At 39.5% G+C, this 25,125-nt stretch overlaps 1 protein-coding gene across 1 annotated transcript; it reads right to left on the bottom strand.

Annotated features, from left to right (window-relative positions):
* Window positions 1-2,005: 2,005 nt before the first annotated feature.
* On the bottom strand, window positions 2,006-21,261 carry IL18RAP (interleukin 18 receptor accessory protein). The gene is made up of 11 exons (XM_059493962.1): window positions 21,157-21,261; window positions 14,800-14,931; window positions 13,472-13,739; window positions 13,140-13,314; window positions 11,733-11,907; window positions 9,947-10,015; window positions 9,669-9,789; window positions 7,744-7,898; window positions 6,735-6,872; window positions 2,995-3,165; window positions 2,006-2,370 (listed from the first exon to the last, which is right to left on the bottom strand). The coding sequence occupies exons 2-11, from the start codon at window positions 14,921-14,923 to the stop codon at window positions 2,006-2,008; spliced, it is 1,761 nt and encodes a 586-aa protein (XP_059349945.1). The 5' UTR covers window positions 14,924-14,931; window positions 21,157-21,261.
* Between the last annotated feature and the right edge of the window lie 3,864 nt (window positions 21,262-25,125).

Raw genomic sequence — 25,125 nt, 5'->3', positions numbered from 1 at the left:
TGAGGACCCTGAAACCACACTGCACGTGCTTGGGAGGGGATTCCTTCAAAGCATTGGCCTCACAGACTGAATGTCCCTTCATGGGTAGAGAACATCTTCCACTTGACTTTCTGTGGAAGGGATCCAGTGTGTGCAACTGCAATGGTCTATAATGCAAAGCAAAAGGTGACAGGTGGTGACAAGTGGGAAATTTGTATCAAAATGATAATTATCTGAACCAAATCTCCAATACAGGTGGAACTGCAATGTCAAAATTCTCTGTGGTACAGTGTTAGAACCCTAGTTACTGAGAATTTTAGACTTTCTGTCCTGATCCCCAAAAGAACACTAATTTAACCTGAAGCTGAAGAGAAAACTTCCAAAATTAAATGATAGAACTAAAATTATAAGTGTGTAATTTGAATAGAATTATATAATAACACATAATAGAAAACTTAGGGTTTTAGAGTTTTAGAATAAAGTAATATATATAAAACAAAATAAAAGTTTTAGAGCAGAAGCTAATCCCTCTCCTTCATGGGTTTGGGTAGTATTGTGTAATTAAATTTAAAAGTCCACATTATGAGCCATGAGTTATTAAGTTAAAAGTAAAAATAATTTAAGTATCATTTCTTAATTAGACAGTTTATCCTTAAAAAAAACCTTGTAAAGTGAGAGATACGGCTCCATTTTTTAGTTTGTTTAAGTACTGTAAGACTCACAGTTTTATGAGACTGTAATATAAATAAAAACTAGAAAACATCTGAATCCAAACAAAAAAAAACCATCTCACACATTTAATACTGAGCCTAACAAAAAAGAAGTTAAAACTCCACAGTACGGCCAGTGATGCCCTTTGATGGTCCACTTCTACATGAAGCAGTATCTTCTGTCAGCCTCACAGCACCATCAGTCCTCCCAAAAAAGCTTTGAACCCAATATAGCATTAGGAAGATAATGCTCAGCCTGCTTGCAAGAGTTCTTTTTTTCCAGTATATTGATCCTGTTAACAGTAGTATTTCTTAGAATCCCTTTCCAATAAGGAATCTGGCAGATGAGATATTCAATTAGCATTACAAAACAAGGATTTATTAACTTGAAGGCCAAATAAAGTGAGCAGAACAACCGAGAAGAGGCCATAGCACTCAGATTGCTTAGTACTGACCACTGCATTTCACTCAGCTACAGACACACACACAGACTGCAAGATGGTTTGGAGAGTTGGCAGCCAGAGGACTGCAAGGGAAAGATTTAGAGACCCTGGAAGTCTACTAGTTGTGACAATCAGGGCTTTGATTTACACCTGCAACACACCCATAGTGCCAACAGGTTCAGTGGGCATTGAGTGACCAGCGCCAGCCAGGATCAGCAACGATCAGGTGCGCGTGTCCCTGAGTGTGAACTGTTTTACAACTGGTTGAATTCTTCCCCTCATTGAAGGAAGGATGGAGACGCCTGGGGTAAGCCTACAGAGTGGTCCTTCTTTTCTGAATCCCTTTGGCATACCCAGCTGCAGCAGTCTCTCATGGTGTTTTCTTGATGTTCCCACGGGAGGAGGTAACTCACTTGAAGAATTTGGGTATGTCCCACTGGACTGCATCATAAAATTAGAAAATTAAACTGCAAGCTTCCTCTGTAGTTCTCTTTTAAAAATATTTTTTCTAGAAAACAGGTGTTAAAGTATTCCAGAAAGGAATGCAATGCAAAGAACATTGTATGTCTCAAAATCAGAGCAAAATGGTATAATGAATAGTAAAAAAATGGTATAATAAAAATGGTAATAAAATATTAATTTATGAAAGATATTTACAGTTTTTAAATATTTACATATTTACAGTTATGTGCAGTGGCACAGTTTTTATGTGCACAGTTTTGCTGTCACACCTCAGTCCTTCTGACTGTTCCAGAGCGAGCCCTTGCTGGCTGCAGTGACAGCTGGCAGCTGGCAGGCAATACAGGAGAGGTCTTTGACAATCATGTTACCATTCCTGAGCCTGATGTCATCCCCCTGTGAAATTTCTCCTATCTATACCAGTCTGAATAACCTTTGGAAGAAGCCCTTGAGGCTGAAGTTTTCCAGTCTCTTAGTTTTCACTGGCATGTGGTAACACATATATTTCCAGAACTTCTTGTGTGGAGCAGCAGAAATTGAAGACTTCCAGGTAACGATTGGTAAAATCCGAAGGGCTTTCTTCACTACTGGAGGCAAAGTCTCTGGCTTCTGGAAATCCTGGAACTTTATTAATACCAGTTTGATCCCTTTATCTTCCAATGCACAGTTCACTGCTGCCTGCAGTTCAAAGATGCTCGGTCCACTGACATAGGCTGGGCTCAAAATGATTATTACCCGTCTGCTGTGTTTAATAGCAGTTACAACTTCATCTGTGTAGGCTGGAGAGGAAATGCTGAGAGTTACTGCATTCTGCAAAGGAGTTTTTATCTCATCACTTCCTTTATCAACAGCTAAAACCCAGAAATAAGGAAAGGCAAGAATAAGAATGCTTAGTAATGATACAACACCTAGAAATGAGTTTGCTATCAGGGGGTACCATGGCCCTTCTTATACAACTGAAGAACACAACTTTCTGCTCAGGACATGAAGGGCACAGCTGAGACCTCAGCACACTTCAGCAGGGTCTCAAGGGACACTTGGACTTGTCTTCATCTCTCCCACAGAGATGTCTAATTACTGAGGTAGCACTGGCTAAAGTTGCTCAGAAAGTAACTACTGGAATATTTGAAGTCTTGTTTCCAGGGAAAGGAGTCTGCTTGCAAAGAAATTCTTGCACAAGAAGCTTTGTCTCAGCCCAGTAGCTCACAGTGACCTCACTCCAAAGAATGTGTGCATCAGGCTCAGGGACCAGACACAAAGATCAAAAAACATTATGAGATTTGAACGTAAATTCCACTACCTAATTATACAATTTGTTGCTCTGGTGCACAAAGGGGATTTTTTAAAAGTGAAACACAATTTTATAAAAACTGAAGATATTGTACCATGCCCAGGGAACTTACCTCCTCCCGGAAGAATATCTCTTTCAAGAATACATAACTTGTATCCATATTTATTTTCTAGGATATCTGGAAGAAGCTCCAGGGCAAATTTTTCTTCGCTAATTGAAGCAGAGCCACTTTCAGAAGAGTTTAGTTTTGCATAGGATACAAATGCATCAAATTCCTTACCATCTGAAATAAATTAATAAATAAATAATAAATAAATTACTATATACATTAACAACTCTGGCGAAAGGATTCAGCTTCTTTCTTAATGCCCAGTTTCCATTTTTATCTGTTTAAGTAGGCACAACACAAACCTAAAATTATTATCTGTTCACAGATTACAGCTATCCAGCCACCAAAGACAACCTTGCTGTCTTACTCTCTTGCAAATTTGGAGGCATTTGCTGCCAAAGCAAACAAGCAAGCTAGAGATGTTTGGTGCAAGGTAGTTTAGAGATTTGGTCCTTTCCAGGCAAAAGCCATGTGGTAGGGAATGATTCCCAATCTTTTCTCTCATTTGCCCAAATGCTGATTAAAAAAAACTTGTCAATGGCCAATCTCATTTTAAAATATAATAAAGCTTAAAGGAACAATGTTCTTGAATATTAGTTGCTTGCAAAAGATATGCTGTTTTTATACACTGTTATGTTTGTAAACATAGAAACTTGTGTCTCTCTGTTAAGGAGCAAAGACTAAGTCTGATCAAAATATCAGCTCAGACACCAAGTACTGACCAGTTATTGAACTTTAAGTCTCCTTAAAAGAACATTTGCACAGTGCAGATGAAACAAAGGTAAAGAATTTTTCTTAGCTTTGGTCACCCTGATACCAATGTCCTGAGTTAGGTGCATTCTTAACTACAAGGCAAAATTAAATTATATCTGCTGAATAAACTTTGAACTGCACTTGGGGGAGAAGAAACATAAAATAAAATAATTTCTGGTGAAAGCAAAAGTCACAGTGAACCCAGTCGAGTTTCCCAGTTACTTGAGGCCGTTTAAGTTATCCTAGACTGCCAGATTTGACAGGGGAAGTATTGGAGATTCAAGCACTTTGGAATGGCAGGACATCATCAGGCAGCCCAAATACCATCAGGCACCTATGTTCAATTAGCTGAATTGTGTCACATGACAATATAATGAATAGGAACCAGAAAGAAATTCCCCTGTGTAGAGCAGAGTGCTGCTGCAGGGTGAGCTGAGAGGCTCTCTGGATTCCACCACATTGACTGCACCTTCACCTTCACTGCTTGGGAACTGAGACACCCACACCCAGCAGGGAGACTTGAGTGCTGAGTGTCATGGCCCACGTGCCTTGGTGTAAACCTCCCTATTTCTATCCTTAGATGTGAAATTAGGACCACAAACACAGGCTAGAGTCACCAAGTTCCTTCAGGATCTAGAAGAGCCTGTATGTAAAGCAAATTCAGAAACCTGATATGGATGAGCTGGGGCTGAACACTTAAATTCAGAACCAGAACATAGCAGAAGGTGTGTCATCAAAAGAAAACAGAGGTGCAGACTCAGTCTGGAAGCCAAGAATGTTATCAGACAACAAATGTTGCATCTCTGCTCCTCCCCTCTGCTCCTGGACACACTTTCAATCCCATCCTTCTACTGGTGATAATTCTTGTGATAAGCTCTTGTGATAATTGGGGAAGATGACTCACTTTGCTGGCTACCCACTGTCTTTTACTGAGTTCTTCTTCTGACAACTTGAGTCAATTTAGGCCCACAAAACTGAATCATCAACAGCAGGCACACAGGACTAATGTGGGAATTAAAGGTGGGCCAGAGGTTCACTAGGTTGGTTTAGCTGAACTTCAATTCATTTATACCCTAATTTGAAGCTCCCTTGAAAACAGATTTTAAATAACATTAAATTGCACTACAAGCCAGGTATTCCTCATTTCACCCACAGAGGTCACTGCAATCTTATTAGACCACAACCACTAACAACCACATATCTTTATAACATTACTATTACAATGGCAAGTTAAAAATAAATACAAAATAAGCACCATTAGACCATTTTTTCACATAATTTTACAGGAAAATTACAAGCTGAGGAAATTTTGATGTTGTATTTAAGATGCTGAAAGTGTAGGAAATGAAAAATACCTGACTTAAGCAAAGTGATGGCATATGTGTTCTATAAACTTTAGTATCAAATCTCCTGCATTATTTATTTCTACATGTGGAAGAAGGCGGGAGTTTTAAGAGGTATGTCTGAATTGTCTAGGGAGGCCAATTAACCCCAGAGGAGTTGTGGTTTCTCTCTCCACAAGGTCCTGCAAAACCTAGGCTGGCTCTGCTTTGAGCAGGTGCCCAGGGTACCTTCCAGTCTTGTAGGATCCTTCCATTTTCTGATTCTGTGCTGAGAAGGACAGGAGAGAAGAAATTATAGAAAGGAGGAAACAGCAAAATCAAGTCCTAACTGCTGCTTTGCTGCTTTATGAGCAAGTCCTTCCAGACCTTAGGTGACACGCATCCATGAAGTGAGAAGGACACAATCCTGCAGGTGAGAACACATTTCTCTTGGGCAGAAAACTCTCTGGGTGTGCACGGTTGGTCTGCACACCCCCATACCTCCATGCTGCAAATGGAGCTGTGTGCTCAGGTACCTGAGAAGCAGGGGACAGGCAGGGGACAGGAGCTGTCATAGTGGAACCCAAAGGTGTCTTCAACTTAGTGCACAGGCCTTGGCAGGTCTGTGTCTGTCCTGCTGACATGCAGGGTGCGCTCTAAAGGGACTTTCCACAGGTCCTTAAATCACTTTGTCACCAGGTAGTGGGGAAATTTTGAGTGATTTCCCAAACTGCCTTTGCCAAATGTGCTTGTAAAAATATTTTCCAGAAGAGCAGTTAATTTTCCAATTGTGCATGTACTTGAGGGTATCTAGATACAGTTGTTTCACATTCACATATAAGGTGCTTGTACAAACACAAAACCAGACTCAGACACCCCTATCTCAAACTGCATCAAGATGCAAGAATTTTTAGAAAAATTTTCTCAGGCACAAACTATCAGAATTCTTTCAACGCATTTAAGAAAATCATACCTTAAGTTCTTTGAAGTAGTCATAGTGATTCCTGATACATTTTTACTCTGTCTACTATTTCAGGGACCTGTTTTAGCTGATGTGGTGGGGCAATGCTACTACAGAGACTTGAAAAATCAAAAGCTAATCACTCAGGTCCAAATGTCAAGTGGTTTACGAAGATTTTAGAAAGGAAATATTAATATTTCCCAAACATTGATTTGTCAACTGGTGCCCTTCATCATCTTATTTCTTCTCCCTTTTGTTTATTCTTCTGAGAAACTTTTTGGCTTCAAGTGAAAGTTACAATAGATCCTGGAGTCCTTCACCTTGTTATGCAAGGTCATTTCATTCTTGTCCAAATGTTTTGTTGAATTTTTCCAGAGAATGGTTTTGAAATGTTGGAGATGCGAAGTTATTCCCTGCACATGGACTGCCAAAATTCAGCTTCCTACTCTAATCTTCTATGGCTAAATTTGGGTAAAAATCTAACTGACATTTCTGTTGGTGTCAGATATTTCTTTCACACTATATGACTTTTTTTTCCATCTGCATTCACTGAGCATCTTGCAAGCTTTAGTAGACTTTTTATTGGCTCAAAGAGAACAGAGTCTTTAAAAGAACATAATTAAATGAGTAATTCATATCAGATTATCCCACATGGCAAAAGGCAGTCGAAAAAGTGGACCAAATTCATATTAGACAAGGTTTCTTACCTTCTGTACTTTTGTTGTGGACAACATAACTTCGATACATCAGCACTATTTCAATCCAGTGCTGGTAAATAAAGACAGTGCACAAGACAAAGGCAAATAGAGTAGAAATGGCACTGCATAGTACATATAAGAACAACACTGCAGAAAGAAAAGAGTCTGTCATAACTTGAGTTTCCAAAATAATACTGACACTTAGATAAAAAATTAGTCCAGAAATGGGAACAAACCATCTTACAAAAACTTTTTCCTTATCCCTCTGGCAAAATTTAGGGAAGACAAGATTTCATGTAGCCACAAACCTTAACATAGAATTTCAGTCTACCATCAATGACCTTTTTTGCATGGCATCTCTTTGGTGGTATGAAAAGACAATCTATGACAGAGTGCGCAGAGAAAACAGTCTCTGGTACACTCAGCAATGCTGAAAATAGTCATCACCTGAGATGGAAAAGCTGCATCAGAACAGACACAGCTGCACCCAGTGCCCTTCTGGCAGCTTCCTGTAGCACTCCAGTGATGAACCTCTACTGTGAACTATGGTTTAACACTTTAATTTCCACACTGATTCAGGTTTGGTACTTGAAATGCTGCCACAATCATATCAGTTATGGTAACTTCTCAGAAACATGCAAGCTAATGACTGGGAAAATAAACAGAAATATCCCATGAAAAGCAGGGAATACTGTTGCTTTCAGCAGCCACTCTGCTTCTGTTTGGTAGATTGCCCATTAATGCTCAGAGATTACACTCTCCTCTTCTTCCTTCCAGTTACTCTCTAACTTCCACTTGACTCACTTCCCTGCAATAATTCCCCAGACAGCCCTGTTCTTCTGAGTAATCCTCAAAATACTTGGCTTTCAAGACATCTGACAAATCAGATTTTCCCACTCAGGTTCAAGAAACTTATGCTGCTGGCTAAAAGCCAGTGTCAATGGGGAATTAATTAGTAGCAGTAGAGTAAATAAAAATGTGTCTTCAGGGGTAAATAGTCACTGGTTGATAGCTTTACCTCTCTTCTTTCTTTTCAGCTGGATCACAGCAGTGGCATTCCCCACTGAATTCTGAGCAAAGCATGTGAAGTTGCTTCTGAGGTCATTTTCAGTAACTTCTTTCAAAGTTGCAACATGAAGAAGTGTGTGCCCCTTCAAACCTTTTGGATAGACACTAGAGAGAAAAAAAACATGTGTATTTGCATGATACTTTGCTGTTCATTCACACAATTTCCCAATTTCTTACACAAAAAAACAGAGGAGCTTGCAACTTGTTCATCTTGAACTTTTAATAGTAAAGCAATATTCTGGTTTGGAACCTTCACTTGGTTTATATATGGTAAGAAAATACTAACTAACATTATAAGAAAACACTTTGATAAGCCTGAAGACTGAAAGGTTTATCTTTAATTCATCTACTCAGCAAAATATTTACCACTTGCCTAGTTTTCAATATATAGTCCCTTTTACTTCTATAAAATTATTTGTGGTTTTCTAAGATGTAAAATATTCACCTGGCAGAAATGCAGAGAAATGAAACTTGAAAAAGGAGCCCCAAGAGAGAGCTAGCTGGGCAAAAGAATGAGCAGCTCAGCCTGTTGCATAAGGGTAAAAAGCCCAAAGACAGGATAGGCAAACAGAATAAGATAGAAATAAGGGACAGAAGTATAGGAAATGAAGAGGTAAATGAGGAATCCCTTCAGGGCTGAGTGAAGGATATGGGAAACAGATCTGTATCTGCAATCACTCCAGAATACCCAGGGTTTCTGAGTTTCAGCATTCCCCTTTGAAAGACACAAGTATAAGTATCTCTGGGTCATCCCAGAAGTCATCTCACATCATGCCACTGCAAAATGACAGTGTCCCATGGCTCTTCCTCTCTACCTCTTCTACCCCAAGATATATAGGAGTGAGCATAGGCAAGGATTCAACCAAAGTCTCTTGGGGATGTTTCATTTGTTCGTATTTTAAAAGATAAACAGAAACTCTACCCATGAAAAAAGCTAAAAATTTGTTAACAAGAATATTCCAAATCTAAACATTCTAAAGTTATGAAAATGTAATTTCCAGTCTATCTCATGAGTGTGTATGATCTCATAATTCTTTTTTCCCCATATGACTCCTATTATGAACTTGATTTTAGCAGTGACAGCAGGGCTTTTGCTTCCCCCAGTGTACAGAAAGTCTACCCATGAAGTTGACTCAGGGCTGTGTGAAAGGCAGACTTGCCTGCATTGCCTCTGCTCTGTTGCTTGCCCAAGTTGAACACTGCACAAGTGAATGAAAACAGGAAGGAAAGGGAAGTGCAATCACTACAAAGGCTGTCCCCAGGTCACAGGAAACTTTCCCCCACATGTTTCTTCTCTGCAGAGTCTGGTTAATTCTCACCAGGGAGAAAAACAAAATTCAGTGTCCTGAAATTCAGTGCTGCAAGCCCTCAGACCTGGTCTGTAACATCCCAATGTCTGAGACACACAAACTCCCTTCCATGTACACAGGACTGTTCTGCTGATCTGATTCATTCTGCACTCAGAGGCAGCTTCCAAAGGCAGATTGTGTGAATTGCTAGCAAGGCACAACAGAGACTGTGCTTTCAAGAACACTTGAAAACAAGAACACTTGAAAACAAGAACACTTGAAAACAGCTGATGTGGGAACAGGCAACCAGGGGCCCTTCATGTTGAAGCTGTTTGTGAGCTAAAGTTTTAAGAAGAGCTAAGATTATGCAGTTTGAGTTCTTGATTTTATGGCCATCAATTTGTGCCTCTGTATGTGAAGGTCACATGCCTGTCCCTTGCTAGTGGCATTACTAGGTGAAAGAAAAGTGCCATCTAAAGTTTTTTCAATAAAATGTATTCAGTAAAGCTGTTGCAGAAGGACTTATAGAGCTGCTTGTGGTAGTAGTAACCAGAATATTGGAAGGGATGGGGGAGGAGGTTCTCACATTGTTTCCTGATTCAATTTCTCATTTACATTCTCTTCGTTGTTTTGTTTCCATGTTACCCTCATTGGAGAAACTGTTTCAAACCCAAACTGTACGCGACATTCCAACTCAAGTGGTTTGCCTGGAACAAATGAACACAGAACACAAATCCCTGCAGGATATTATTCTCTTAAACAGCCTAGAAAGCAAAGCTGGTTTGCTTTCTCAAGATCTGTCATTATTTATCAATACCTCATTTAATATTTTCATTTGCTTCTAGAGGAGGAATTGAAACTTACCAACTTCTACTTCGAGGATCACAACACCATTGGGATACAAAAGGTTTGGTGGATGAATAGTGTTTTTTGCTGCAATTAACAAGAATATCATTAAGTATAAAGTTATTGTCAGTGCAGAAAATCAAAGAAAATAACCTAAAGTTTAATTTTTCAATATTTAGGTGGAATTTGGACACCTAAGAGAAAGACAACAAAATTTGTGTAGCTACTCAAACATCTGCTATCTCTTTTATTTTGAGGCATTGTCCTCTTACATGAGCTGAGAAGCTCAGCAACTACTCTGCACTTTAAATTATTTAGGATTAAAAAATTAGGAACCCCTCTTGCAAAACCCCTGAAGGGTGAAATCCTCATACCAGTTCCCTGCCAAACCTTTTTTCATGCCCAGTAAGCATGAACAGAGCACATGCACACCCCATTCCCAAGCACAGATACTTGTACCAAAATAGCCATGTTGTTTTCAAAACTCAGGCTGCCAAAGGGCACAGATAATGACACCCACGGGTTGTACAATAAAACCCACAGCTCTGATATTCTAGGAAAGTCCCATACTGCAGGAAATAGTGTCACACAAAACACCTTTTTGTTCTGGTTTTTTGTTTCCTTTTCTTTTTTTTTTAACCAGGTCACAGCAGAGAAATGTAGCACAGAATCACAGAACAAGCTGAGTTGGAAGGGACCCACAGGATCGAGTTCAGCACCCAGCCCTGCACAGAACCATCCCCAAGGGTCACACTCTGTGCCTGAGAGTGTTGCTCAAACACTTCTTGAACCCTGTCAGGCTGGTGCTGTGACCACTTCCCTGGGAAGCTGTTCCAGTGCCCAACCACTCTCTGGGTAAAAAACTAAAAAACCTTTTCCCAAGACCCGACCTAAACTTCTCCTGACACAACTTGAGGCCATTCCCTTGGGTTCTGTCACTGGTCACCACAGAGAAGAGATCAGTGTCTGTCCCTTTTCTTCCCCTCACATGGCAACCTCCAATGCAAGAGGGTCTCCCCCAGTCTGCAGGGTTCTAGGGTAAGATGCATATCGTGCCTTTTAAGTATTTTTCTGACTGCTCTAGAAAGTGAGGGAAAAAACTGAGAAGGACAATGTGTTTGCTCAAATACAGTCAGATCAGAATAAAAGCAGAGCTAGTCCAAGCCTGCCTGGAGAATTATGTGGGAATAAAGCCAGAAGGAAGAGTGAAAGAGCAAGAGGTATTTTAAGCCACCACACAGAGATCTCACAGGTTGGTAAGACATGGTTTCCTGTTCTGATGGGATGGATACATTTTTCCCTTGAAGTCTTAGAAACAAATGCTTAATATACCTGGGGAAAAAGGATCTCCTATTTCAGAAAAGTGCTGATTATCCTCATTAGACCATGATATGTCAGAGGAGTGTTTCTTCACTAGAACATAGAACCAGGTTGCCTCACTTGACACATTTCTTTTGCTCCCTAAATCCTGTTTTCCCTTTCACAGAGTGGCCTACCTTCCACCAGGATGCTGAGGAATAGTCCTGTGCTGTTTTCATACAGAAACAGCTGTACTGCATCCATACAGTTCAGGATATAGAAGAGATTTATACTTTCCTACAGGACCTACTGCTATTACTATTGGATGTTCTAGTCGGCATCCCAAGATGTCCTCAGAATACTTGGAAGAGGATTTGAATGATCCTGTAGCTAATTCAGTTTATGGGTTTTCAGGACAAGAGCCTGAACAAAAGACAGAAATAAATATAATAAAGAAAACATGTTTTACTTTAGATATTTCATTCTGGGTTTTTGTATTACTCACCAATGACTACTACTGTTACTGCAGTTCTCACTGTCCAGTTGGTAATGTTGTCAGACAGAGTGTAATCACACACATATGTTCCAGCATCTTTGTCATAGGTTGGATTCAAGTAGACTTCATTCTGCTTGAGCTTTAGGCTTGGTCTGCTTTTCCTGTATTTTATCTGGTGACCATCCTAATGAGAACAATATCTAAGAATTAAAGTTGGTTTTTTTTTTCCTTGCTGTTGTTGCTGTTACTAAATTATATTTTGATATTTTTGGACAGGATTTTCATGGCAGAAGGGCTAAACCAAAGTCTTTCCACTGAAGCCCAAAATGGGACGTATTAGGAGTCTGAGGACAATTTTCAATTATACTAAAAAATATGTGAATAACCTTGATTTTTAAAAAATTATTTAAAATTTATGGTTGATGCAAAAATATGAAATCATGAAGCTGATCTAAATTAAACTCCTATTACTAAAGAGTGACAAAAAGGATCACTTTTTTATGGACTAGGTATTTTTGTTTCATAAAGAAATAATTTTGAAAATATTTTCAAGTTATTTTATGAGAAGTAAACCATGAGTTTGGATGGGCTGAGGACACTGTCACTACTTTTAGAAGCATAAAAATCATCTATTTTTGAAAAGCACCCCTATTTTTCAGCTTAATATATTCATATTCCACCAAAACCAGCAAGAATTTTCCTTAAATCAAGTTCCTGAAAAAATACAGTAGCCCAAATGTGAAGATGCTCCTCGACTTCAGTGGGCTTCAGATCAAGATGTAGGTAAACATAACTTAAAATTTTAAAGTAAACGCAGAATAACTTTGCTTAGATCATAATTCTACTTGGTATAATAAAATAATGTAAATAATACCAGACAGGAAAATGCACAATTGCAAATTTTAGTCATTTTCCTTTGCACATTTATATAGGTTTGGGTGCTATATTACCATCCTTACAAATACTGTGTCAGTAGTGGTCAGTACAATAGTGTTTGAAACAGAAGTCTTGGAAAGAACAATTTGAAACATTATTCCTAAAATAATTTGGTGTCTAACAAAGCCAGTTTTTCCTTGATATATTGGATATTTTCAAAATTTGAAATGTCAAAACAAAATTTAAAATGTTGCATTTCAATCATGTCAGTTTTGTAAAAAAACTATTTTAATTCTCAATTAAATCAATTTCTTAGCTGAAGAGCAAGGATTTCTTGGCTTCTCTTTCCTATAATAATGTTTTGGGTGTGGCAAATTTCTTCAAAACTCTTCTTTAAATACTTGATATATATCAGTCCAAGATTCTAGTTTTGAGTTGAATTTCTTTGGCATTGCCTGCCAAAGAAGGGTTCAAGAACTGTGGCTCATGACATTAACCAGACCTGAAGCTCCACCTCCACTCAGCGAGGCTGACTCTTACCTTGTACCATTTCACATCTGGCTTTTTTACGTGGTTGTAACATTTTGTCCCAGGACAGATTATTGAATTCCCACTGCCAGCAAGCAGATATAGAATATTTGTGTCATGACCTGAACATTTTGCTGCCTTCTTTGTCTGAACATCCAAAACAATTTTGAGACATGGGATTTTTTCCCTGAGTGATGTTTAAAAAAAAAAAAAAAAAAAAAAAAAAGAAAAGCAAAAAAAAAGTTAAACATTTAATACATAAACCAAACCAAAACAATAATTCTCCCATAGAAACAGAAACCTTTTACTCCTTTACTCCGTTACTTTTTTGCTCCATTACTTACCATATCCTACAGATGTACACTCCAGAAGCACTGTCCCCTATTGGTTTAAACCAAAGTGCATCCCCTTGGAAAGTCAGATTTGAGCTTTCCTTGATAGCCTTCAGTGTCTCTGTATCTTTCTGGTGCCAGAACCATTTCACCTTATGTTGATTTAGAAGTGAGTTGTTATAAATGTTGGTAGCATCTCTGTGTGGTAAAGCACATTGTAGAACAAACTCCTCACCATTAATTGCACGATACCATATTTGAGGTTCAACATGGGAACACCCTGAAAAGCAGGACAGTAAGACATCAGTACCATCTGAAAAAATGAAGAGTCATGGTGAAAAAATTAAAAAAAAATTAGGAACAAAAATAGAACTTTACCTTTCTTGTGTTGAATATTTCTTTATGTGATCAGAATATGGACTAATAAAAAATAAGTTTCCTTATATATGTAATTTGCCAATGTTCTTGAAAATTTATTCCAAAGGTTTCCAAAGGTTTATTAGGCCTTTTTTTCTAAAGCTTAATGTGAAGAGTTTCTGTGATGTGTAGACTTTGGCATGCATGCTAACCTGTTAAACCTCAGCTGTGTAGAAAAGCAGATTCAGCTCTTCTTGATCTCCCTGTATTAATGGAGAAGGGGCTGACACAAGCCTGAGGAAGCAGAACCTGCCCACCACATGCCCTATTTAAGGTAAGATTGACAAACATTATTGTCTCACTGATATTTATAAATATTTACCCTCCTATGTTTCAGTCATTGTCTATAAAATGACACAATTTTTTAATTCTGAAAGGTGTGGTCAGCCACCCTAATGCCCATCCTGCCCATCAGGCTGTTGTGACCTTTGAAAGTATGGAAGGATTTCACCCCAGCAGACGGGAAGTCATGAAATCTGTTCCTTACCTATCCACCTGGGAAACCCTTTACAGTTTCATTTTCTCTCTGTGCACTAAACTGGATCAAGCTCCTCTAGGTATATTGTGTGTGTGGAAGGCTTTGATAAATCACTCTCTTTCTGCTTTTGTCTTCCTTCTCCCCAGTCCCTGCCTCACTAGACCAGATGCTGGAGACCTAAGTCACAGATACAATTCATTTGTTTCATTACGTCTCAGAAACTCTCCTTTGCATTTAATCTTTTCATTGGGGAACTGACTTTTGAGTCAAATTTAGGGTAGCTTGTATTACCAATACTTCAGAAGCTTGCAGAAAGGCTATTTGTCTGACACAAGCATGTACATGTGCGGGAAAAACTCACAAAAGCAAGGAAAAACTAAGATCTCCTTCTCTAAGTTTTCAGAAAGCACCACAAACACCAAACATCACTGGAGCAGATTCTTACCTGGCAAGTTAATCTCTCTAACTTCTACCCCACTGACAAATAGTGTTAGTATCCAGCACAAAGTGAGCATTATTTTCTTTATCAATTTTAGCTGATATTTGGAGACATTTTCTTTAAGAATCATCTTGCTTTCTGTAAAAGAGGAAAACAGGGTGTTTTTTTGTAAATAAAAGTCCAATAAAATAGCATATTTCATTGTGTACCACTGTAAAACTTTGCAAACATTATTTCCTGCATATTGTGGTTTTTTTAAAATGGAGTTTGCAGCACTTTTTCTGCTCATATTATTTCACAGAAATACAGGATGGATAATACTCAAGAATATGCAACAGTCTCTCTAAATACACCTTGCATAGAATTGCTTACAGACGGATTTCCAAGTCATACCTCCAACAATGCAGAACTCTGTTACCAGACATCTTTTATGAAAAATCCTTTCCTTAGGATTTTTCCTCCTGAGAAGCTGAGAGGCCTCAGGAACAAAGTGTAAACAATAATTATCTGCTGCTGTGGAATGCAACAGGTGCATCTGTGATTGGTCTCATGTGGTTGTTTCTAATTAATGTCCAGTCACTGTGAGCTGGCTCAGAGTCCAAGCCACAAACCTTTGTTGTCATTCTTTCTTTTTCTATTCTTAGCTAGCCTTCTGATGAAATCCTTTCTTCTATTCTTTTTAGTATAGTTTTAATATAATATATACCATAAAATAATAAATCAAGCCTTCTGAAATGTGGAGTCAGACCCTCATCTCTTCCCTCATCATAAGACCCCTGTGAACACAGTCACAGAATTCCACCTCTGGAGTGAAAATGCAGACCCTTCCTCCTTTGATAGGAGCATGTTCTCTATGATGAGAGGTAAGATGCCAAATATAATCACCCTTCAGCTAGTGATGCGTATCGGCAACAGACTGAGACAGCGAAAATGGCACCAAAAATCCATGGAGTGCTGTTGTAACTTGAAGGTCAACAAACCCAGATTAGATTCCTTTGGGATTAAACCAAATCTGAAGATGTGCTGCAGCTGCAAACAGCATTGAGCCCATGTGACTGGAGACCCATGCAGAAGTAAAGCCCTCAAAGTATGTCCTGTATGGGCACATGTCCCAAGAGACGTGCTCCTAGTGGGCTTTGTTACCAGCCAAAATGGGCATACTTAGGATGCCTACTAGGGCCAGCAGAGCAACCTAAAACCCCTTCTCCACCTCTGTGTTGTACCTGGGTGTGCAGCATCAGGCCTCACTTTTGTACTACAATGCTGTGTTGCACTGCTTGAACAGCTGTGGCAGGGCCCTGCTGAGAAGGGCAACACCCACACCAGCATTAGGGACCAGCTCTGTGGGCTGCCCTCTGGGACTGGGAACACCCAGGGGATTTGGAGCAGGTTCACAAAGCACTCAGATAGATCAGGCCCCAATGTGACAGTACCCTGTACAAGGTGAAAGCCCAAACCATGTTGCTGTGTTTTCCTTCTTCTACTAAGAAGTCTGATCTGCATCCCATAGCCTTCTCAGCCACACTGAATATGCCCAGCATGCATATTCAACAGCCATGGCTTAACCTGAGTGTTTAGTAAGGACATAACCAATGCCTATGACTGACATGTCTGCAGCATCTACTCCAGTAAAGAGGCAGTGCCTGGTTCAGGAGCAAAGCACTTTGCTGCTGTTCAATTTGCACAGCCGTGCATTGTGCGACAGAGTCCTTGAGGGGGTTTTTTCCTTTCCTTTGACCACAGAGTGACTCTGCATCTGCAGTGCTGTCATAGACGCTCTGAATCAGCCCAAGGGAAAAGCAGAGAGGTTGGGGAAAGGCTAGTCCCTTCTCTGTTGGCACCTCATGCAAATCAGACACTGCTCATACTGGTTGGCATCAGCAGAGCCTCCAGTGCACACTGAGCTACAGAGAGAGCTGATGAGAACTCCCACACAGCACTTTTCCAGGCAGCTGTCTTGTGCAGAGGGGAGAACTTTTAGTCACCATTCTCTTCAGAATGTCTCTATTCCTTGCAAGTGAATGATCTATTTTTATGCTCAGAAGCCACAGGAAGTAAGTGAACTCATTTGTCTGACCTCATCCTGGTTCTTTGTTACAGGTTGGCTGCTAACTCTCATCACCCCACATATTTTTTAAAATCATCCTGAAAGACCATGTCTCTATGTACGTCTCAATAAAGTGAGTTTGCTACCAACACTGGGAAAAAGCCCTCCATAAGTTTATCCAGCTTTTTTATCTGGTGCAAAAAGATGAATGGTTCCTGACTCTCAAATCTGGGTTTAAGACACGTGTGAAGACCTTGCTCAAGGCATTCACTGAGGCTGCATCTCTAGCCTTGTTAATTGTGTATAAAACCAAGAGTGGTGTTTTGAGTTATGTCATCCAGCAGCCCACATGGCAAAAACATGCTGGTGGGGTATCAATCAAGACCCAAGGGCCTTTTATGTGGTTCAGTGCTGTGGACCCTTGAGCAGGTGAGCAGGAGTTGCTGCTGTCAAAAGCAGAGGAGCAAGCACTGATCTCTTCATTCTCATGACCAGTGACATGGCTCGAGGAGACAAAATGAAGCTGTGTCAGGGGAAATTCAGGTTGGATATCAGAAAATTGTTCTTTACCCAGAGGATAGTTGGACACTGGAACAGGTTCCCCAGGGAATTGGTCACAACACCAAGTCTGACAGATTTCAAGAAGTGTTCAGACAACACTCTAAGGCACATGATGTGACTCTTGGGGTGTCCTTTGTAGGGCCAGGAGTTGGACTTGGTGATCCTGATGGGTCCTTTCCAACTCTGGTCCTTCCTGGTGACTCATTAAGCCACCTGTGACTCTGTTAAGCCACCAGAAGCTATTTGAAGTGCCTGACCTGGCACAGGACAAGCAGTGCAAGTATTTACTTCCCAACTTCCCATTTGTGTGTAACTGGGGAGATACAGGGAAATGGAGTGAAGCTACATGAAGTGACTGTTCACAAAGCATTTAATAATGCCAGTGATGTATAATCTCTTTGTTCTGCAATTTGCTGTCACACTAATGATGCCTTCTTTAAGCTCCAAAATGTCACCACAAAGGAGTTCCAAAGAGAAGGTTGACTAATGAATCTTTTCAGTTTTTCTGTTGTCTTTAGCTAGGTGTGGGAAAATACACCACTGCCATTTTGGGGATATTTCTGTTTTGTTTTTTTTTGTTGTGTTTTTGTTGTTTTTTTTTTTTTTTTTGTTATTTTGGTTTTTTTTTGCTAACTGATAACATTTTTATTAGAAAATCTTGTAATCTTTGCATTTTTATAGTGTTTAAAAAGTATGGTAGGATGTGAAATTAATAATTGTTGTCTTGCAACTGTGCTTGACAGGAAGAGGGAAATTCACAGCAGAAGCAGACAGCAATCAGCATTCAGGTGCATTTGCACTTCAGGTGCACTTAGGTAATTCAGTGACTCAGTTTACTCAAGGACTCCTTTCTCTTTATCAGTATCTAGCAGAGAAAGGACTCAATTCCAGGCAACTTGTTATCAAAAGTCTCTCCACCTTCTCCTGCCATGTACGCATCCATATTATCATATCCTTTGTCTAGGAATTTAGAGTGCCACTTAATTGGAAAATATCATATGTGCAAAGGAAATTCATGTGATCTTCACATAATTTCTTGTGCTAAAAAAATGCAAGTGAAAAATAGGAATTGTATTATATTGCCTATGTTTCAACTCCTAAAGTACTGTTAGAAGAAAAGAATAAATTTCTATTTCATAGAGTTTTCACAGTATTAGAATAAGCTGAGTTGGAAGGGACCTATAGGAATCATCAAGTCCAACTCCCAGCCCTTTTTAACTCTGTCAGGCTTGGTGCTGTGCCCAGCCACCCTCTGGGGTGAAGAACCTTTTTTTAAGATCCAGCCCAAACTTCCCTTACACAACTGAAGGCCATTCCCCTGGGTCCTGTCACTGGTCACCACAGTGAAGAGATCAGTAGTACACTATGATGAGGTCTCCTTTCACCGTCTTCTTCAGCTTTTTACATAAAATATAAGCAAAAAACCTAAAATCAGTTTCTTGAGAGCTGTGCCAAGTTTCACAATATCTCTAGAGTCTAGTAGAGAGTGGCATACCACAATCCTACCATCATACAATTCTGATTCTGATGAAAATCGCTTCACCATCAAAACTACCAATTCCTGTGTCTTGTATTCAACTTATATCAGTGGAAGGGCAAGCATAATCTGATTCTAGGACTAAGATTAGTAATAGCCACACAGGAGATGAAGAAAGCTTATCTTGTCTACAAAATGGAAAAGGATATTTATTGAAGCTAATTACTAAGACACTACTCTTTGCCTGACCAAGCAATTAAAGCCAATTTACTTTAAAATGCACATTCAAAGGCAATAAAATGAACTCACCTTGCGCAGATAGGGTAGGGAGGGCTAAAATCTAAAGCTAAGACATATAATTTAAAAAAAAATTATCGCAAGATCTTACTTGCACATCCTACCCAACATGGTTTAGAATTGTGGTTAGCTCTAGCTGTGCACTGTGTTGAATCTGTTTCCTTTACAGGAATTTCCTCTACCTCACAGTCATCATGCCTTCCTTTCCTAGTTTAGTTGCACTATGTTGAAAATTTCTGGGTCACTTTCTTGTAAAAAAGAACAGAGGAAACACCTCCTAGTAAGAGATCAAAGGTTCTTGGGTTCTAAAATCTTCTACTTGCATTGTGTGCAAAATTGTGTTGGATTTTTTCAGTTTGCTTCATTTAAGAAGGGTAATGTTTCCTTTCTTTTCTTTTTCCATATGCTGCTTTTAGACAGTTCACAAAAATCTGGAATACCTGAGATCTACAAGATTATTCCAATATACAATAATATTCACAGTAAGAATCGAGTTCTCCTGACCAATAATGTCCCCAGCTGCCTTCCCCACCCACTGTAAGTGGGAGCTGGTACCTCCCATCTGTGTCCTCCTATTCAGCCTCACTAGTTAGCCAAATACAGCCTTGGCAGAGAGGAAGAGAAGCCCTGCTGAACCTGAGGCATCTGTGACTTGTCCCCCTTGGACCTGCTGGAAGGCAGCGCACTTCAGCATAGAGTCCCACACAGCCCCCCCCCTCTTTCAGGCTTCCTGCTTGCACGTAAAACCCAAAAAACACTGACTGCACAGTGACCCAAACTACACAAAAGCATGTGAGAGCACTTTGCCATCAATTAAGATCCCAATGATCCCTATTCAAACAGAGGATATGTAAATATTTGTCCATCAGTGTGCAACAGACTTGTTTCAAGAACAGTGGGACTTGTTTTTCTTTTCTTGTGTGAAGCTCTCTATCTGTACTGTATATTGGGTCAATCACTCTGTTTCCACAGGAAGGTTAGAAAGGCTGTTTGTTTCACAACAAGGCATTTCAATGTTGCTTCTGTTTATGCACACATTCCTTTATGCAATAACCAGTATTAATGCTTGATTCTGTTGGGTTCTGAGCATTTCTAGCTCTCTGCTTATTCCAAACCTGAGCCCACTGATGATCAACCTTGGTGATTGTCTCCTAAACTATAGTCAGTGTTTTGCCCCATGGCAAAATACATGTTTGATTTATGAATTAAAAAAACCTCCAATTTATCTCTAAAAACTTTAGTAGAAAGAATTAACCTTTTGAAGGTGTCCTGTCTGACTGAAAAAAATGCACTTCTGTTCCCTCTTCACTTAAAGGAATTACAGAGTGCAACACAGCTGAAGTCAAAGCCCTTCTTTCAAACTCAGATTATCAGAAAAAAATAGCTCTTTCACAGAGATGCATCTTAAAGACATAAAATATACTTCTTTCATTTTGAGTACAAATTGTCATAGAGTCCAAGGCTTACCACAGTCAAAAAATTAAGCCTAACAGTCCAACTATTATATCAGAAATGCATTTTATAAATACAGCAGAAACACCAGCCACACAGAGTTTTGAAAGCCACACTACCAGAAGTCTGAGTGGTATGTCATGCTGGTTACCACACTGGATGAAAATCTTACACATAGTACCAAATATTTGGCTAAGCCACTTCTCCAATTCACCCTTTTGTCTTCTATAAAAATAATATAGACACTAAAAAAGCAGCCTCACACACTTGCACTTCCAAGGGTCATATTTATCTTTGCCTTATGCACTGCAAGGCAAAGTGCATAAGGAAGAGGGTAAAGAACCACTCCAGAATATCCTCCCTGCCCTCTCCTCCCTTTTACTCACTTACCTTCCCACTCTGCTAAAATTTAGCATATTTTATGCTATATCTCCAGAAAATTTTACCTCCCCACCCCTGTGGAAAGTCAAGTTTGGGAGCTTTATCTTACCTTGTCCATCTCATTTCTACTCAAGTGGGGAAAACCTACCGTCTCAGTGTGTACGCAGCGTAGTCTTATAGTGCTGAGAAGATTAGGCGTTTTTTACTATTCTGGCACTCTTCTGGCTTGACACATTTACACATCACCTCCTCCTCCTCTGCCCAGCTATGGTTAACACCTAGTGGGTAAGAAATTTCCCACTCCAATGATCTTCTACAATGAGTCAGTGGTTCTGCTGTTGCAGGAGGTGTCTGAACAATGTTCAAACATGAATCTCTGCCCATTTTGTACTAGTTTATGCACCTTGTGAAATAATATACAGTCACAGGTGGTTTCTGGAACTTGTGGGTGATTGTGAAATAAAGGAAGGTGGTGTCAGTTACCATCAATTTGCTGCACTACAGTGAATTCTCCCTTGGGCATCAAGGACTAATGTCTAGAGCCACAGAGGTACTATGAATATACTAATAACTGAATAGCCACATACCAACAGAGAAAAAGCAAAGCAAATTCTCATCATGCAAGCCTTTTAAAAGTTTTAACTCTCACAATTCTTAGCAGTTAATTAGAAAATATTATCTAGCACCTCAAATTCCATGACAATTCCTTCTTGCCTTCCATGATAGCCCAGCCCGCTTACTGCAAGCCAAGAACCATAAACCTGACAGAGGTGACTACTGCCAAATGTTTGGTTTTCTTTCAGAAATTTACTGAACTCCAGCTTAAAAGTAGGTCAGGGTAGTTTCTTCTTTACTCTCGCAGGAGACCTTACTCTTATAATGGCTTTAAAGCCTACCGTATATTTATTCAAGGACACATCCTTGTATGCATATTATTCCTTAGCTTGAACAGCTCTTCTTTCTAGTGCTTTTTTTTTCCTGTATGCATTTGGTAACAATTCCTTTCCCTGGTCATTTTACCAACCTAGGCAATTAAAGTATTCTAGGACCCCTTTTCATGGCTCCCCTGCTGACCCTCAATGGCTCTGCCTCACAGGTCTCAAGGTCTTGTTTCACTGGAAGCAATTCACTGGTATTTGTCTTTCCTTCATCATGCTGGAAGCTGGAGACACTCCTGAGATTGTCACAAGTTTTCATTTCCAGTGTACGAGTTCCTTCCTTGTAGATGAATTTTTGTTGCTAGTTCATAAAGGCAGTATCTTCCTTATGTACTACATAAATAAATATGTTTAATAATAAATAAATATGTTTAATGTGTGGCTTATCAACCCAATATGCACAAATAGAGATGTTGCTGTCACAGGTGAGAGCTAAATATTTACTTTCAAGACTCCTGAAAGAGGAGGTCTCATAATGAGGTCTCATAATGAAGTCCTCAAGAGATCTTTTTGCTAGTGATTGTATGTATGTATACTGCCTGCTCTTCAAAACTAGACTCAGTTACTTCTGAATTTGCCCAACTGTTTCTAAAAAGTCAGATTTGTACAGCATTACAAGTAACTTTGGAGCCTCTTACGGAAAAGCATTCCTTCACCATAGTCAAAACCCCTAAAACAGCTACAATTTTCCTGCAAGGAATAGAAAAGAGTTTTGTAACCTTATAGTAAAATGAGGTCTCCAGCACACCACTGAAATTGTCTTAGTTATGGTAGTGGCTGAAAGCAGTACAGCAATAATCCATAAATCTATTTTATTGTCTTTAAGAAATACCTTAAGGCATAAATGTACTGAACTCTTTGTATTTGATAGGTTACAAGCAAAAAATATTACACTGGACTGTCTTTATGAATTACACATTATTTCTTACCCATCATACCCAGATGGGAGATCAAACAATAAGAGACAAAACCCTGTAATGACTTTTTTATATATTTAGCTGACAAAACAAGCAAACAAAAAATACTATTGTGGCCTAATTGCAGCTGCTTTTGCTGAAATTCAGAAAATTTGGACTGCTGAACTACAGGAAGCTGTAAGTCGTGGATACTGCAGAAATCTTAGTAACTGCTGCTTCACCCAGACACGTAATCTAATTCCAGTTCAGAAAATTATTTCCCAAAAAATGCAATCACATTTGCTTTTACAAAATATTGAATGCTTTTTAAGTACATCACAAGCATCTCATTATGAAAGGCAACAAACATTCTTAAAGCCTGCAAGCCACTTTCAAACATTCTTAAAGTCTGCAAGCCAGACCATAGTTGTCTCTAAAAAGAGACTTTTTTTTATTTTCTCTGAGAAATCAAGATAGAAAAGAACAACTTCAATATATAACCACCGTTCTAGAGTAACCCTCCAGGTCAGAAACATGCATCTATCTTCATAACTGCTAATCTCTGTTTTCTATCCATTTTTAATTATCTGAGGACTCAATCTATGGAATTCTGGATGTGAAACATAAAATTCTGGACCATTTTGCATAAATCGACTATGTACCCTTACATAGGGTACTATGTACTCCCTTAAGGTCTGAGACGTGCAGTGAACACTAACCTCACCCTGCACACACAGGAGTTGTGTTCTCAGAATCTGTTGGAGCATCCTTATTTGTTGGAGAATCTGTTGGAGCTCTCCTTTTTTGTGTCTGCTGACTGCAACCACTGTGTTTACCTTCAAGTTCAGTAAGCACACTGGTTACAACTTCCTTCTGCAGGCATTATCAGTTGCTCTGCAACAGAACCAGCAAATTAAGGTTCCCCCCGTCCAGCCCTTCTGCAAATCTCCTGCTTTCATTACAACCTGGACAGTGGTGGAATTGGTAGGATTTGTCTTTATGCTTCGGAGTGACACAGCTGCTTAGGAGGGGGAATTTATTCCTGCTTCACAAGTTCTACATCTCCAATGTCTCTAAAGAATGCCGATGTTCATGAAGGAACAGAAGCACTTATAGTAGGAAAAAACCCCTTGAACTGACAAAATCTTTGCAATAATCTCCCTTATACAGTACTACCCTACAGCAATAATGCACAATAGTCCTAATTCTTCCTACATTTATGTTACAATTATCAATAGACAAGAAGAGTTCTTTGATACTGTTTTGCTTTCATCCTGTATTGTGTCTGGTAGAAAGTGGTCAACCAGCAACACTAAAAAAAAATGCACAGACAGACCATGCTCTCACACCCAGTTACTATGTTATAGTACATAGAAAGAGAGAAATTTCAAGACTGGTGGCTTGCAACAGCTGTCTCCTTACTGATCCCATCTGTGTTCACCTCAGGGAAATTACATATTTCAATTGCTTTTTTGGATTTGGCTTTGTTTTAATCTTCCTAAATTACAAATGAGACATTTGTTGCTTGTGGTCTAACCACACTTGCTTTTCTTGCAATTTTTCTTCATACGCTAAGCTTGATTTTTGACTCTTGCTTGTGATGGTGCATCCCTCCTCCCAGCCCCTCAGGTCACACTATGAGCTGAGAAATGTTCAGTAGGCCTCGGCCTTCAACAGCACCAGGGTCGAGCTCTCTTGAGGAAAGTTTCCGCCCAAATCGTGGCTTGGATGGGATATTATCATGACTAAAGCTCACTCTGTTGCAACCCTATAAAAAGCAGTCCTGATTAGGACCCTTTGAGCTCTCCAGGAGCACAGCGGGCTGCAGCCAGCAGCCTCCCTCTCAGAGCCAGTGAACTCCCAGCTTTGTCACACTTGGAGGATCACCGGGCAACGACAGATCCTGGGCTGACAGCCCCACTGCTCGAGGCTCAACCCTTTGTCCATTGAGAAGATCCAAAATCATCCGATGGGAGCTCTTCACTGAATTCAAGGGTCATTTTTCACAGAGATATCTGATACATACTTCTCCAGGTCTGCATGCATGCGAGTGTGAATATTTAATAGCAAATGTACTATGAATGTTGCTCTCCTAAAAGACTTGAGTTTGTAAGCTAGTCTTGTAAATGAGTTACTGTTTTGCTGCAGTAAATTCTATATAAATCTTTTGTTAAATTGTTTAATTTAAGCTATCAATTAAGTGCTTCTAAATGCTGTTAAACCTTTAGGCCTAAACTGTTGATCAAGAATGGATAAGTTTAGCTGTGGCTCTGAACCTTGTAC

The sequence above is a fragment of the Ammospiza nelsoni genome, chromosome 2, assembly GCF_027579445.1.
Source record: "Ammospiza nelsoni isolate bAmmNel1 chromosome 2, bAmmNel1.pri, whole genome shotgun sequence".
Taxonomy (NCBI): domain Eukaryota; kingdom Metazoa; phylum Chordata; class Aves; order Passeriformes; family Passerellidae; genus Ammospiza; species Ammospiza nelsoni.
This window is presented reverse-complemented; position numbering and strand designations above follow the sequence as displayed.

Bases quoted from the DNA above. Each gene is read 5' to 3' on its own strand.
- IL18RAP (XM_059493962.1), bottom strand. From the start codon at position 14,923: ATGATTCTTAAAGAAAATGTCTCCAAATATCAGCTAAAATTGATAAAG. The intron at 13,315-13,471 runs GTAAGTAATGGA...AACATCACTCAG, and splicing joins GTGTACATCTGTAGGATATG to GGAAAAAATCCCATGTCTCA. The intron at 11,908-13,139 runs GTAAGAGTCAGC...TGTTCTCATTAG, and splicing joins CAGATGTGAAATGGTACAAG to GATGGTCACCAGATAAAATA.